Here is a 16,124-nt window from a genome sequence, read left to right as displayed (position 1 = left end):
TGGGGCCAGAGCTCAGGCTGGTCGTGTCCTTGGATGCCCAGGCTCCTGCCCATGGTGTCCAGCTTCAGCATTTCTTGTTCCCAGCTGTTCCCTGCTCTGGGCCAGCCTCCACCCCGGGGGAGCCCTCCACCTTCTCCTGCACACCCCCTTCAGGGCCCATCTCCTGGGTGGCCCCCTGATCTTGCCTCCAGGAGGTCTTGGCTCCCAGGCACCCTCCATGATCATGTGATCTGAGTAGGGCAGTGCCTTGACTACCAGTCCGGTTTGGGCAGGAGCCAAGCTGTGGAAGCCCGTGGAGTTCTGGGGCCCTGCAGATCTGGATTCAAATCTCATTTTTCCACTTCCCAGCTGTGATACATGAGGCAAGTCACTTAACCTCTGTGAGCCTCAATTTTCTCGGCTGCCTTTGTTGAAATGCTGGAAGAATTTTACCATGCAGTTGTGCAGGGGCAGGGGTTTGGGGTGGCTGGGGAGGGTAGCCCATGAGGAAGCCTGGGCCCCGCTGTCCCCTCTCTCTCTGGCCTTGGTTTCCACCCCTGCTCAGTGGGGGGGGGGGGGGGGGGCAGGAGGGTTCACCTTCGGCTTCCTCAGGCCCAGTCCCCGTGGACGACCGCCGGCCAACACCTTCCTTGGCCTTGGAGGACCCCTTCCTGCCGCCGGCCGGCCCTGGCTCAGAGGTCGCCCCGGTCTGGTCCCCGGCGGGGCCGTTGTCTGAAGTGCGCCGCAGAGACCGGAACAGGAAGCGGCCGCTGAGCCTGAGCAGCCCTGCGTCACCTCGGGGGGCTTGGCCCGAGGCCCGCTGGCTCACCCTCGAGAAGGCCCGCTGCAAAGTGCCCCGGCCAGGCCTGGAGCCCTCGGGCCGGTCGCGGGGTGCGTCCTCGCTGCTCGCCCGACGGGCGCCCTGGGCTGGGGTGTGCGGCTCCACGGGCTCTTGAGGGCGGTGCGGCTCCGGCCCAGAGGCCTCTGTCTGCAGCAACGGCATCTTGGAGTCAGCGCAGCTGGGGGTGAAAGGGAAGCTCAGGCAGCTGGGGCGGGGTGGTGGGGGAGTGACCAGTCGCGGGGAGCAGACACCGAAACCCCATGAGATCCCGTGGGGCGTGTGGGGGCCCAGGCGCTGGTCAGAGAAGCTTCCCCCTCCACCAGAGGTGACCCTAAAACTGGAAAAGGAAAAACTGGAAAAAGAAATGTCAAAAGGAAATGTCAAAACGTCAAGAGGAAATGTCACGAGGCAGCTCCCTTGGCCTAAGCCATCTTTGTGCCAGGATGCAGCTATTTCTGCAGACAACGGACAGCTACTTTTATCAGGAAACCTCCCCTGACACCATTTTCCATGACAGTCTCCCCTGGGTACCCACCTGCGCTGGGTGTGCCAGGCCACACCCTCCCACCAGAGCTGGAGAGGGAAACGAACGTGCAGATTCCTGGGCTCAGCCCAGCCAGCAGCCCACAGTCCCCAGAGTGGGCCTAGCAACCACATCCAGGGCTTTCTGAACCTCGGGTCCTGAGGCCTAGCGTGTCCACCCCCTCACAGCCCCTTCACTGCCCCCCTCACCCCTCAGCTCACCCTCTTTCAGCCATCAGGCCGACTGTTTCTGCTCAAAGCGGAGCTCAAGGGCCCCCGTGGAGGACATCCACCCCTTTCCCTGGATGTCCCAGCACTGGATGGGGGTGGGGTCAGGCTGGAGGGGGCTGGCCCAGGCCACCGGGGGCTTATCGAGGCCTTGCAGCCCGCAGGGAAGGCTGTGGGAGGGGCCTTGGTTCTATATTTAACCAGGGGCTGGAGACTCCCAGCACCCATTCTCACCCATAATCTGCCCGCTGCCCCCTGGAGAGGATGGGGAGGGGGTCTCCAGGGCGTGGGGGCCTGGGTCAGGGCCCTCACCACCCCCAGGCACCCCCAGGCTCCACTCACTCCTCACCCCCTTTCAGCCCAGCCTGGCTGTTGGGGAAAAGAAGAGAAACTTCTTGGCCTTCTGGGACCTCCCACCCCACTGTGCAAAGAGGAGTTGAAGGTGGTGGGGGGCTAGCAAGTTCTCACTTCAGCCCGAGGAGCTAGGGCCCAAAGGAGGGCAGGACCTGCTGAAGTCACTGACCAACCAGAGGCCGAGCCACCCCCCATCCCCAGGTCACCCCCCACCACGGGGACAAAGGCCAGGCTGGAGCCAGCACCCGACCCTTGGGTGGTATTGGGCCGGAGTGGCCTCTCGCCAGGCCTCAGTGTGCCTGGGGTGATTGACACCAGGACAGGAAGGGCCCAGACCCTTACCCACCCCCACTCCACCTGCCAGCAAGATGTCTGTCCAGGGGACAGACATGCAGGGCTTCGCCGAGGCCTACCTTCCTCTCCCAGAGGCAGTTGAGCAGCTGGAAGGAGGCTGCGCCGAGGGAGGGGCCAGCCCAGGTGCTCGATGCAGGCCTTATCAGCCCCGCCCTGGCCACAGGTCATGGTTCTCCTGGATGCCAGGACTCGGGGACCATGCCCTCAGATCAGGCTCGACGCAGCAGGGAGCATTGTGCCAGCGGCCATCTGTGCCCCCCACCCCCCGCCGTGCCCCCAGCTCCCAGCAGGGGCAGGAGTGGTGATGAAGAGAGCCATTCCAGCCGGGTCCAGCCTGCTACGCTCTGGGCTCTGTCTCCAGGGAGTGTGGGGGCAGGACAAGCCAGCCTACCTTGGTTGGCAAGCGCTCACACTTAGTAAGCACCTACTGTATGCTGGGTCCAATGCCTGGCACGTGTCAGATCCCCATGACAACAAAGCGACAGGGTGTCATTCACCCCACTTCATAGATAAGGAAACAGGCTCAGAGAGGGGCAGGGTCTTGCCTTAAGCCACACAGCTCAGGGGCGGGGAGTCAGGACCAGCCCGGGTCTGGCTAGGAACCTGGGAGCAGAGGCTGAACCCTGTCTTCCAGTACCAGCTGCCCAGCGTTGCTGCCCAGGGAACCCTTCTTCTGGCAGAGGGTCTGAAGGTAGGCAGGCTGCCAGATGCCAGGAGTGGGATCAGAGTTGAAGTTCTCCCAGGAAGCCTAGGGAAAAATTCTGGGGGAAGAGGGGCAGCTGGCAGCTGGGTCTCACGGGAGGTAACAGAGGCAGAGACTTGAAACTCAGCCACCCTGCCTGACCACCTCGTCCCAAAGCCCATCGAGGCCCCCCTGGTGGTCCCCCTGCTCCCTGCTCCCTGAATCTTGCTTCTGCAGCTTCCCGAGTCATTCTTGACCTTCATGAGGCACAGGACAATCAGGTCACTCTCCTGCTTTAAACCCTTCCATGGCTCCCCACAGCCTGGCATTTGAAGCCCCTCTCGCCTCCATCATGGTCTGAACTTCCTCCAGCCTCACTTCCGGGCCTCCTGGGCCTGCACCCAGCCAGCCTCCCAGCTTCTGCTCAGGCAGCTCCTTCTCCCAGCCTCTCCCTCTGCTCCCCAAAGCTGACCTGTATTTCAGAAGCTGGGGTGCAGTTGCCTCCCAGGTCCCCTGCTGACCTGTATTTCAGAAGCTGGGGTGCAGTTGCCTCCACCTCCGAGCAGTCCTTGGCCTGTGCTGTACCACCTGCCTGCTCATCAGGCCCGCGGACTGGCCCCGTGTGGCGTGGGTCTCCTCACTGGCCTGGGGACCTCTGTCCATCCACCCCTCCCTGTCTCCCCGGAGCCAGCCTGTGCGGGGTGTCAGGGAATGTTTAACAGTGGGATTCCTGGGTGCTGTTTCCTATCTCTCTTGAGCCCTCTGTTCTTTGTCAATCCCTATCAGCGTCCAGAGGAGCTGGCAAGCTGCTCCCAGAACTGAGATCATAGAGATGGGATGCTTGCATAGGATTTCCTTCATTAGCTTTTCCATTTGGTGAAAGGGATTTAAATAATCCCTAAGTGGACCCTCTTGTGATACGGATTGCTTTTGGCCTTATGGCCTCTATTGCTCCTTGTTTCCTTGGTAACTTGTAAAGTCAGGTCTTTTTTGATCTTTATCTGAAGAAGCTACCTTGTAATACAGTATATATACTCTTACAGAATTCAATAAGCATCCTTGCTCCACCAGAGACTTGGGTACCCGTGTCCTTCTCTCTCTCTCTCTCTCTCTCTCTTTCTGGCTGATTCCCTGGAGCACGAAGGCCGGCTGCATAACCCAGGGCATATTAGCCTCTTTCCTTCTTTCACTTTCTTATCGTCGACTCCAGACCACCAGATTCTGGTCCCTTAAAGGACCTCAACAAGTGGCACCCAGAACAGGGGCCTGGTATACACGGTACTTCGGACGGAGTGACTCAAGGCCTATTGAGGCCAGTAAGTACAAGGACATGGGTCAAATGGCTGGAAAGCCCCCTCACTTTTCTACTTTACTTCATCATTTATTTAAAGTTCAGGGACTTTAGGTTTCGCGCCAACGAGTAGAGGCTTGCCTTCAAACAATAGCTGAGCATAATCCCTGGTTCCCTGATGAAGGCAGCTTTGATTTAGAAATTTGGTATCCGGTCAAAGAGAGTGTTGAATGAGCCACCAGACGGGGAAAAAATATTCCAATTGATTTCTGGCCCCTGTGGGCTCTCAGTAAAGCTGTAATTCTGCCATTTCAAGGCAATTCTAGCCTTCCTGATATTCGACAACAGACAGAATGCTTATTACATGAATATGAATTTGATGATGAAACTTTACAAAAGGCCCAATTAGAACAACACAAAATATTTCAGAATTTTCCTACAAGCCCTGCCCTGGCTGCTCCAAATGCTCCTCCTCTGCCAACAGGCACGAATCTAAAAGTCTCTCTTTTTCTAGAACCTAATGATTCTGACGACTCTCCTGAGATACTCTGTGACACCAAAGCTGGCAATACTTTTCTGGATAATAATAAGTCCTTAGCACAAACTCATATTTGCAAAAAATTGCTACCTACTCACTCTCCTTCGAGACAGAGGTTCTCTCTGAATTGCTGGCTTTGCAATCACAAGTCTCTGAAGCCGGTGGTTTTTCCCCCTTCCCAGTTTTTAGAAATGCTGACGCTCAAGGGCAAATAATACCTCAAAATGAAGGTATTAACCTTTTTCACATGCAACAAATGAAAAAGGCTGTAACTATGTATGGCCCAAATTCGCCTTTTACTAGAGAGATTCTAAATGCTATGGTGTCTTCTATTGGAACCTTTATTCCTTATGATTGGTAAATTTTAATAAAAGCTCTCCTTAAACCAGGAAAATATCTTCAATAGACAATGTGGTTTCAAGATTTAGCCAGAGATCATGCTAACAAAAACACTCGAGCTGGAGCTCCCCAAAACCAAATTACTTTAGAAATGTTAACGGGCACTGGACAATTTGATGCTATAGAAGCTCAAATACAATGCCCTCTTTGTTGCATAAACAATTAAAAACAGTGGCCCTTGAATCCTGAGATCAATTACTCCTCAAGGGGAACCTACAGGCAGCTACACTAAAATATTACAAGGCCCTAATGAAGCTTATGCTGATTTTTAAGCTAGATTAGAAACTACTATTTCCCGTACTGTAATCGGAGAAGAAGCTAAAAGGCAACTAGAGAAACTACTTGCTTATGAAAATGCAAATCAGGAATGTCAAAAGGCTATAGCCCCAAGTCATGAGACAGGCACTATTATTGATTATTTGAAGGCTTGTCGAAATCTAGGATCAGAAACTCAAAAAATGCAAATGCTAGCTGAAACAACGGCTGCTTGCTTTAAAAAGGGAAATGAGAGATGTTTTATATGCAGGGATAAGAACCATTTAAAAAGGGATTGCCCTAAGAAAGCTAATAAAAAAAAACCTCCAAAAGTGTGCCCCCGCTGCCGTAGGGGAATGCATTGGGCCAAAGCGTGTAAATCTAAATTTGATATTGAAGGAAAACCTATTTTGGGAAATAGCAAGGTCCAAGCAAGGGACCCCCCCAGGACCCCTTCAAGAAAAACCAGGGGCAAAATCCATCTTTTCCCTCAAACCCTCTACATCCGGCAATGCTCTGGACTAACTATTGCCCCTGAAAAAAATTCAAACCTCTACACCTCTATATACCAGCCCTAAATGATTTTCTCCTTTACCCTCAAGCAGTCCCTTCTAGAATACCTACCGAACTTTTTGGGCCCCTGCCCCCACAAACCTTTGGTCTTTTACTTAGCCAATCTAGTTTGACTTCTAAAGGGATTACTGTTCACCCTGGAGTAATTGATTCAGATTATAAAGGAGAAATTCAAATTATGATGTCATCTCAGATTTTATGGCAATTCAAAAAGGGGGACAAAATTGCTCAATTACTCCTTTTACCTTACATTTCTATTAACTCCTCTAATGATGTACAGACAGGTGGATTCGGCAGTACAGGTCAAAAACAGTCCTTATGGACATCATTGGTATCTGAATTTGCCCGACTGAATATAAATATCAAAATTAATGGTAAAAGATTTTCTGGTCTCCTCGATACTGGATCTGATATTACTATTATATCCAAACATTTATGGCCCAAATCCTGGCCTATACAAAAAAATGTCTTGCCAAATTGCAGGAATTTCTCAAACCAAAGTGCAAGAAGTTTATCAAAGGGTTCAAATCTACCTATGTGATGGACCAAAAGGCCAACCTGCAACATTAAAACCTTATGTGATAGATGCACCCCCTTAATTTAATAGGAAGGGATTTACTTATGCAATGGCAAACTCATATTTACATTCCACGTTTTTCCTAGGGGCCACTTCTCATTTAACAAATAATACAATTATTAAAATAACTTGGAAGTATGACAAGCCCATTTGGACAGAGCAGTGGCCCCTTACAAAAGAGAAACTACAGGCTGCTAAAGAACTTACAGATACACAATTAGAATTGAAACATATCGAGGAATCTTGCTCTCCTTGGAACTCTCCTATTTTTGTTATAAAAAAGAAATTAACAAATGGCATCCCTTAACAGACTTTAGAAAAGTTAATGCATCTATGAAACCTATGGGTGCATTACAACCAGGAATCCCATCGCCTACCACTATTCCTCAAAATTGGCACATTAGTATTATTGATTTGCAAGATTGCTTTTTTAATATACCTCTACACCCTTTAGACCCAGAGAGATTCGCTTTCTCTCTCCCTTATCCTAATCATATAGGGCCTCATAAACGACACCGATGGACTGTGCTGCCTCAAGGAATGATGAATTCTCCCACCATGTGTCAGTACTATATAGCTAAAAGCCCTTGAGCCTGTGAGAAAACAATTTCCTGACTCTCTTGTTATCCATTATATGGATGATATATTGTTTTCGGTTCCATCTGTTTTAGGAACTCAACACATGTTTGATTTAGCTCAACAATGCTTAAAAAACTCTGGACTAACTATTGCCCCTGAAAAAAATTCAAACCTCTACACCTTATCATTACTTAGGATTTGTTGTTAATAGACAATGTATTACTCCCCAACTAACTCAGATTCATACTGACAAATTATCAACCTTAAATGATTTTCAGAAACTCTTAGGTTATATAAATTGGATTAGACTCTCTTTAGGCATTGCTAATTATCAACTGCGATTCCCTTCTCCAGTGGACCACATTCTGTCAGACCTCTCCAACATGACCCGACCGTCTTGGGTGGCCCCACACGGCATGGCTTAGTTTCATTGAGCAGAAGATATTAAGAAGAGGTGGCAAGAATGCACAGAAGAACTGTGCAAAAAAGATCTTCAATACCCAGATAATCACGATGGTGTGATCACTCACCTAGAGCCAGACATCCTGGAATGTGAAGTCAAGTGGGCCTTAGAAAGCATCACTACGAACAAAGCTAGTGGAGGTGATGGAATTCCAGTTGAGCTATTTCAAATCCTGATGCTGTGAAAGTTCTGCACTCAATATGCCAGCAAATTTGGAAAACTCAGCAGTGGCCACAGGACTGGAAAAGGTCAGTTTTCATTCCAATCCCTAAGAAAGGCAATCCCAAAGAATGCTCAAACTACCGCACAACTGCACTCATCTCACATGCTAGTAAGGTAATGCTCAAAATTCTCCAAGCCAGGCTTCAGCAATACGTGAACCGAGAACTTCCAGATGTTCAAGCTGGTTTTAGAAAAGGCAGAGGAACCAGAGATCAAACTGCCAATATCCACTGGGTCATCGAAAAAGCAAGAGAGTTCCAGAAAAACATCTACTTCTGCTTTATTGACTATGCCAAAGCCTTCGACTATGTGGATCACAATAAACTGTGGAAAATCCTGAAGGAGATGGGAGTACCAGACCACCTGACCTGCCTCTTGAGAAACCTGTATGCAGGTCAGGAAGCAGCAGTTAGAACTGGACATGGAACAACAGGCTGTTTCCAAATAGGAAAAGGAGTATGTCAAGGCTGTATACTGTCACCCTGCTTATTTAACTTATATGCAGAGTACATCATGAAAAACGCTGGGCTGGAAGAAGCACAAACTGGAATCAGGATTGCCAGGAGAAATATCGATAACCTCAGATATGCAGATGACACCACCCTTATGGCAGAAAGTGAAGAGGAACTAAAAAGCCTCTTGATGAAAGTGAAAGAGGAGAGTGAAAAAGTTGGCTTAAAGCTCAACATTCAGAAAACTAAGATCATGGCATCTGGTCCCATTACCTCATGGGAAATAGATGGGGAGACAGTGGAAACAGTGTGAGACTTAATTTTGGGGCTCCAAAATCACTGCAGATGGTGACTGCAGCCATGAAATTAGAAGACGTTTACTCCTTGGAAGGAAAGTTATGACCAACCTAGATAGCATACTAAAAAGCAGAGACATTACTTTGCCAACAAAGGTCCATCTGGTCAAGGCTATGGTTTTTCCAGTGGTCATGTATAAATGTGAGAGTTGGACTGTGAAGAAAGCTGAGTGCCGAAAAATTGATGCTTTTGAACTGTGGTGTTGGAGAAGACTCTTGAGAGTCCCTTGGACTGCAAGGAGATCCAACCAGTCCATCCTGAAGGATATAAGTCCTGGGTGTTCATTGGAAGGACTGATGCTGAAGCTGAAACTCTAATAATTTGGCCACCTCATGTGAAGAGTTGACTCGTTGGAAAAGACCCTGATGCTGGGAGGGATTGGGGGCAGGAGGAGAAGGGGACGACAGAGGATGAGATGGCTGGATGGCATCACTGACTCGATGGGTGTGAGTTTAAGTAAACTCCAGGAGTTTGTGATGGACAGGGAGGCCTGGCATGCTGTGATTCATGGGGTCGCAAAGAGTCGGACACGACTGAGCGACTGAACTGAACTGAACTGAATTATCAACTGACTAATCTATTTAATACTTTGAAAGGAGATCATGATTTAAATAGCCCTTGATCACTTTCTCAAGAGGCACCAGAGGAACTCTATTTGGTACAAAATAAATTACAGAAGCAATTTCTTACTCACATTAGACTAGATTTACCTTTAGAACTATTTGTACTCCCCTCTCTTCATTCTCCCACGGGACTCCTTGCCCAACAAGAACACCCAGTAGAATGGATCTATACCCATTTTAGAGGAATAAAAGTCACTTACACCCTACCTTGATTTAATTGCTCTAATCATTATCAATGGAAGAAATAGGACTGAAACTCTAATTGCCTCAGATCCCCATAAAATTGTGATACCTGTCAGTAAATCTCAATTTGAGAATGCCTTACAAACGTCTACTGCTTTCCAAATAGCTTTTCTGGAATATTTTGGAGAAATTTCATTTCATTATCCTTCTAACAAGCTATGGAATTTCTTCAAAAATACTGAATTTATTATTTCCCGCATCGTCAGCTCACAGCCAATACCTCAAGCTGAAGTTTTCTATATAGATGGGACTAAGAACGCTAAAGCTTCATTCTGGTCTCTCAAAGAATATAAAGTTTTTTATACTAAATTCCATTCTGCTCAGCAAAACAAATTATATGCTCTTATTCACATCACACACTAAAATTGCAAATAAAAAAAATTAAAAGGGGGAATACCCTGGAACATTGCTATCTTCCCTTTCTAAAGCAGACTCTACCAGATGCCAACATAAGATATTCTCTAAACCTATAACTATTGTTAATACAGCTTTGTTTGTTTTAAATTTTTTAAACTTACCACAAGGAGATATCTTGACAAGAGCAGAAAAACATTTTGAGGAATTGATGGCGCCTGGGTGGGCTACAGTCCATGGTGTCGCAAAGAGTTGGACATGACTGAGCGACTTCACTTCACTTCTCTTCCTCTGCGGCTGGGGTCCAGCCCCAGCAGGATCCAGGGGTACCCTCAGGATGAACGGCGTCAGCGAGATAAGACACAGTGAGACAAACCTCAGGGGCTAAGTCTGAAGTTTATTTTTGCACTCCCCCTTTATGCCCTCTACAACATCTTTTAGGGGGAAGTGCATATCGCTTACACAAGAGTCAGCTCAAAAACATTACAGCAACCTGACCTTCAACAGAAACAGGATGTCATCCACATACTTCTCATTTACAAGAGTCTTTTTATCATTTGGCCTTCAGGCCTGTTAACATTTTATGGCTTGTACCTGGGGTGACTTAAGCAACCTCAGTAGCTGACCCTGTTTTTCTTGTGGTTAATCAATTTTCTTTTTGATAGGCATCGTCTCTATGGGAACCAGATAGGATCACATTTTCAAGGAACAGAAATGTGAAGGATTGCAAAAACAGCAGATAAAGCACAAAACAGACTCTTAGTCTAAAAGGTAACTACCTGCAAGAAGTCACCAGCTAATCTCTATCTAAAGTATTTTCTATTAGGCACATTTGTGGCTATTTTATTTGTGGAGCCTCTCTCACCCCGCGGAGGGACCTATGCTTAATGGTGTCTTTTGTTAGCGTCCTGTGCTTAGGATGTTTAGAACAATCATGAGCATTTTTTGCAATGGGAGCACACATTTATCAAACAAGCCAGAATGCCAGCAAAAGGGTTTGAATTGAAGCATTTCTTTCACCCCCGGCCCCTTCATAGGGTACCAGCGTCCAGGAGATTTATTAGTTAGGGTTTTAAGTTGGTCCTCATTCAGTGAAAGAGGAGCGGGAGAGCTCTCGGCAGGCAACACAAGAATGTGCAGCAGGGCGAACAGGAACAACAGCAGAAAAGGGGGGAGGATGCAGGGTGCAAGCTTCTGAGTGCTCTGCCGAAGAGCTCTGACGATACAAGGGAGGACAATGATAATAATAAGAATCAGCGCTATTACAGCAACGTAACTGAAAATAGCGGACAAAATACTTTTGGCGGAGATGAAGTTGGAGAAGGCTTTAAAGAAATCACTGGCGGCTCCAGCGGCAGGAACCTGTAATCGGGAATGCTCCATTGTTCTAATCTGTCCATGCAGTCTGTCTAAATCTAAACTTCTGCTAGAGCTATCCCACACCCCTGAAATATGATTTTTAATTTTTCCCAATTGTAATCAGTCTCATTAACCTTTAAGGGTGCTACACAAATCCACCAGTAGTCTGCGTGGCAGGACAGTCTAACTTTAATTTTAGGGCTTGCAGTTCTGTTCCAATATGCATTACCGCTTCCTCTAGAGCACCTCCTTTCATTTCTAGTTTTCTGTCTATGACCTCTTGAGTCGCTAAAGCTAAGGAGACATTTTTTGACATAGTATTAACATACTGTGCAGTATGTACTTGCTGGGTTAATGCAATTGCCGCTACAGAGACAGAGGTAATGGCAGTAATTAATGCTGAAATTTCTAAAACAAGCAATCCTATAAATCAAGAGCGCATCAGATCTTGTAATTGTTGAAGCACAGCTAGACCATAATTATCATACCAATGAGTAGTTATTGTAACCGGTACCACAAGATAAGGCGGACGCTGTAATACAGCAAAGGAAGACACATTGTATTGAGGATTTAAACAGGAGGATAGCATACATTGTTTACGGGAAACCTTGTTAGGTCTGCCCGTATAGTTCGTGTGTATTTGAAGATTTTTTGAGTTATTGGTAAAGAGAAAAACATAGGGTGAGGACAAACAGGCCAGGGCAGAATATATAGAATCATTTTTGGGTCGAGACAATGTGATAGGAGAAGTGGCTGCAAGGGCCCTCCATATTTCAGGCTGCCAGAATATTTTATTTTTGATTGCGTAGGATAGCATGGGAGGGACAATTGGTTATGATGCCATCTATTGGCTGCCAAGGGCCAGTGAATAAGCTGGTTATTCCAATTGTAAAACTTGGCAGTATAGCCATGGACTAACTTTGGCTTTTGTCTGGGATTTGGGTTGCTCCAGTCTTGTACTGAGAAATTTTTTCCTCCTGGGATTATATAATCAATTTTGGAGTTATATGTACAGGATTTCCAGCTCGGATAACCCAAACGGTTATCTATAGTTTTCCATATCACATCTGAAAAGACTATCTCATTGCAATTCGGATAACCAGGCACAGCAAGTTGAAATTTTGACTCATAAGGATCAAGAACTCCTGGCATACGAGCCAGCAGTTTCCAAGCCAGCCGGCTTCTCTTTTTATCTTCAGGACCCGTCAGAGGGGAATCTGTCAGCAAAAGTTTTTTAGAGGCCCCAACGCATCCCTCTTTAGAAGGGGTTATAAGGTCTCGGGAGCAACCGGTAGGGAAATTAAAACACATTGGGAGTCCATTGGTCAGTCCTTTAAAGGTGTGGTTGTAATTAATAGGATAATGATCATTAGTATAAGAAGTATAGGATCCCCCCAAAAGATGGGGTTGATCGGTATTAAGCCATATAGGACCGTTATTCCAAGTCACCACCTGAAAGGTGGGAGGATCTGGAAAATAAGCCCAATATGTTTCGGGGGAGGCAGCGCTTATCTGACAAGAAAGTAAAGCAAGAATGGCAATAAAGACTCTTTCAGGGGAGGATGGAGACCCCTGTGGGGACGCTATCTCCTGTGCTTGCTGACAGAGCGCCTTGACTTGTCCCCAGGTAGGGAGAGAAGCTTGTCGTGTCGAATGTGCTGGTCATCTTGGTGGTCTCCTGCAGCGTGAAGACGCGGGAGGATCATGAGCAGTTAAACAAAGCCGTGACATCTGCTTGGTGGGAGGGTCTTCCTGACCTTCTTTAACAATTTCTGACATCATCTGCGGCTGATTTATCTGACTTGTCCCATTAGGTGGGGGTGGTGGAGGTAGAGGAACTCCCTTCCTTTTCTGTGGTCGGATCATCGAGGGGGTCGGATGCTTGAAGATCTGCGACATGTCGAATCAATCTGTCTGGGACCCAGATTGGTGATTCTGCATCCTGAGGAAATATACAAGCATATCCTCGACTGCTGGTTAATAACGGGCCAGGCCTCCTCCACTGTCCCGATAGGAGGTCTTTTCATTTGACCAGAGACCTCGTGCCTGACTGCTCGGGACTCCAGTGCCGTAACATTGCAGGCATGCCCGATCAATCAATGTAAAGGTTGTTTATTACAAAGATAGCATGGTGCAGGATCTGATGAGGGGAACGATACCTAAATTCACTCTCCTGTAATTTAAATATTTGGGATTTTAAGGCCTGGTGGGCTCTTTTTACTATAGCTTGGCCCTGTGGATTGTAAGGTATTCCCGTGTTATGCTTTACATGAAATCTCATACAAAACTCTCAGAATGACTTGGATGTATAGGCAGGGGTGTTTTCAGTTTTTAAAGCTTTTAGCAGCCCGAGATAGGAGAAGCTAACAAATAGGTGTTGAACCACATCTTTATGTGCTCTCCCGTCCGGGCGGTGGCTATGATAACATGAGAAAAAGTATCAACAGTTACGTGAACGAAAGACAGTTTTCCAAAGGAGGGGACATGCATCACGTCCATTTGCCAGAGCATGTTCGGTCTAAGGCCGCGGGGACTTACTCCCATCGGTAAATTTGGGATCATAGTGGGTCAGGGAGAACAAGCACAGACTATTTCTCTAACAGATTCTCCAGGGATCTGAAACTGGCATCTTAAAGCTGTGGTGTTTTGGTGATGCAATGAATGAGAGGCCCTCGCTTTTTCTATAACAGAAACCACAGTTATTCTAGTTGGTGAATCTGCCAAGTCATTTAAAGCATTTAACGGGCTCTGCAGACCAGAATGGGCTCTAATATGGCCAACATAAAAGGCTTGGTTTCGGTTCCAGATCTGTTGCTGTAGCTTGGTTAGCAAGTAAAAAATTGTAGCCTTAGTTTCAGGCAGAACCGCAGTTTCAATGTGTGGAAACAGCCTAACCATATACTGAGAATTGGAATAAGGGTTAAATTCCTTTTCTGCAAACATTATAAAAGCCTCTATGACCGCAGTGAGTTCAGCCCTTTGAGCAGAAGTTTCTTGGGTGTGTATTACTCTGTTTTGATCTTTTGTAACAATAGAAGCATGCCCATTAGCTGACCCACCTGTAAATATTACCTGAACATTGGGAATAGGGGACAGTTTGCATCTTACAGGGAATATCACGGGATGTCTAGAAAGGAAATTTAGTAGTGCGTGTGAAGGCAAATGATGTAATATCTGTCCTGTGAATCCTCCCACGGTGATTTGCCAACTCTCCTCAAACATCAACAAGGCATCTAGTTGATCTTTGTTGTAAGGAATCACATTTTTTAATGGTTCTTTGCCAAAGAGCTCTATACTGCGCCTCCTTCCCTTTAATATTAAGGCTGCTACTAGACTTGGGTATGTTGAGACTACCTTTTTGGCTTGTGGACCCATTCTAGAGGTCCTTCCTGCCAGAGAGCCCCTGTAGGTGCAACCGGAATGGCCAAAGAAACTGCCAAGTAGTTGACATATTAACTCTCTTTACATAACTATTAGATAAAGCCTTTTCAACCTTTTTTAATGCCTCTTGAGCTTCTGTGGTTAACTCTCTTTTTGAAGTTGGGTCTGAGTTTCCTTGTAAAATATTAAACAGGGGTTTAAGTTCAGCTGTTGTTAATTTTAAGTAGGGTTGTATCCAATTAATATCTCCCAAGAGTTTCTGAAAATCGTTTAATGTATGAAGATGATCTTTTCTTAGCTGCATAGGGGCATGAGTCACTGTGTCAGAATGAATGACACGCCCTAAATAAGTTATAGGGGGATTAATTTGAATTTTTTCTAAAGCTATTCTTAGACCATGTGTAGATAAAGCCTGAGTCAATTTGTGTAAAAGTTTGTACATGAACTTTATCGGAATGAGCTATTAGAATGTCATCCATGTAATGAATCATATACACTTGCTCATATTAAACTCTTACATCTTCTATGGCAGCATTTACAAATTTTTGACATAGTGTTGGACTATTTTCCATTCCTTGTGGTAGCACTTTCTGCCGGGAGCCATTATGGCAGATCCCACCCATGACGAGGTCATGAGGAGAAGACCTGACAGGCAAGGCCGTCCAGGACATAAGGGACCCTCCAGGTTGGCCCCGGCCTCTAGCCCACCCTGCATCCTCCCCCCTTTTCTGCTGTTGTTCCTGTTCGCCCTGCTGCAGATTCTTGTGTTGTCTGCTGAGAGCTCTCCCGCTCCTCTTTCACTGAATGAGGACCAACTTAAAACCCTAACTAATAAATCTCCTGGACGCTGGTACCCTATGAAGGGGCCAGGGATGAAAGAAATGCTTCAATTCAAACCCTTTTGCTGGCATTCTGGCTTGTTTAATAAATGTGTGCTCCCATTGCAAAAAATGCTCATGATTGTTCTAAACATCCTAAGCACAGGACGCTAACAAAAGAAACCACTAAGCATAGGTCCCTCCGCGGGGTGAGAGAGGCTCCACAAATAAAATAGCCACAAATGTGCCTAATAGAAAATACTTTAGATAGAGATTAGCTGGTGACTTCTTGCAGGTAGTTACCTTTTAGACTAGGAGCCTGTTTTGTACTATATCTGCTGTTTTTGCAATCCTTCTCATTTCTGTTCCGTAAAAATGTGATCCTATCTGGTTCCCATAGAGACGATGCCTATCGAAAAGAAAACAGACTAACCACAAGAGAAACAGGGTCAGCTACTGAGGCTGCTTAAGTCACACCTGGAGCAAGCCATAAAATGTTAACAGGCCTGAAGGCCAAATGATAAAAAGACTCTTGTAAACGAGAAGTATGTGGATGACATCTTGTTTCTGTTGAAGGTCAAGTTGCTGTGATGTTTTGAGCTGATCCTTGTGTAAGCGGTATGCACTTCCCCCTAAAGAGTGTTGTAGAGGGTATAAAGGGGGAGTGCAAAAATGAACTT

The 16,124-nt window shown here is 46.8% G+C and overlaps 1 protein-coding gene and 1 pseudogene across 3 annotated transcripts in view; both read right to left on the bottom strand.

The window, feature by feature from the left end:
• Positions 1-16,124, bottom strand: part of EXOC3L4 (exocyst complex component 3 like 4) — a 47,253-nt gene that overhangs the window by 8,189 nt on the left and 22,940 nt on the right. For 2 of the 3 annotated variants that reach the window (XM_043922172.1, XM_043922170.1), the window contains exon 2: positions 577-998. In XM_043922172.1, the coding sequence (XP_043778107.1) occupies positions 577-982 (406 nt within the window). In that variant the 5' untranslated portion in view covers positions 983-998. Of the gene's footprint in view, positions 1-576; positions 999-10,050; positions 10,074-16,124 lie in introns of those variants that run through there. The other variant, XM_043922173.1, reaches the window with a different exon arrangement.
• Positions 1,578-16,120, bottom strand: LOC122707008 (annotated as a pseudogene).

This window comes from Cervus elaphus, chromosome 13 (genome assembly GCF_910594005.1).
Source record: "Cervus elaphus chromosome 13, mCerEla1.1, whole genome shotgun sequence".
Taxonomy (NCBI): Eukaryota; Metazoa; Chordata; class Mammalia; order Artiodactyla; family Cervidae; genus Cervus; species Cervus elaphus.
Note: the sequence above shows the minus strand (reverse complement) of the source record. Positions and strands in the feature narration are given on the sequence as shown.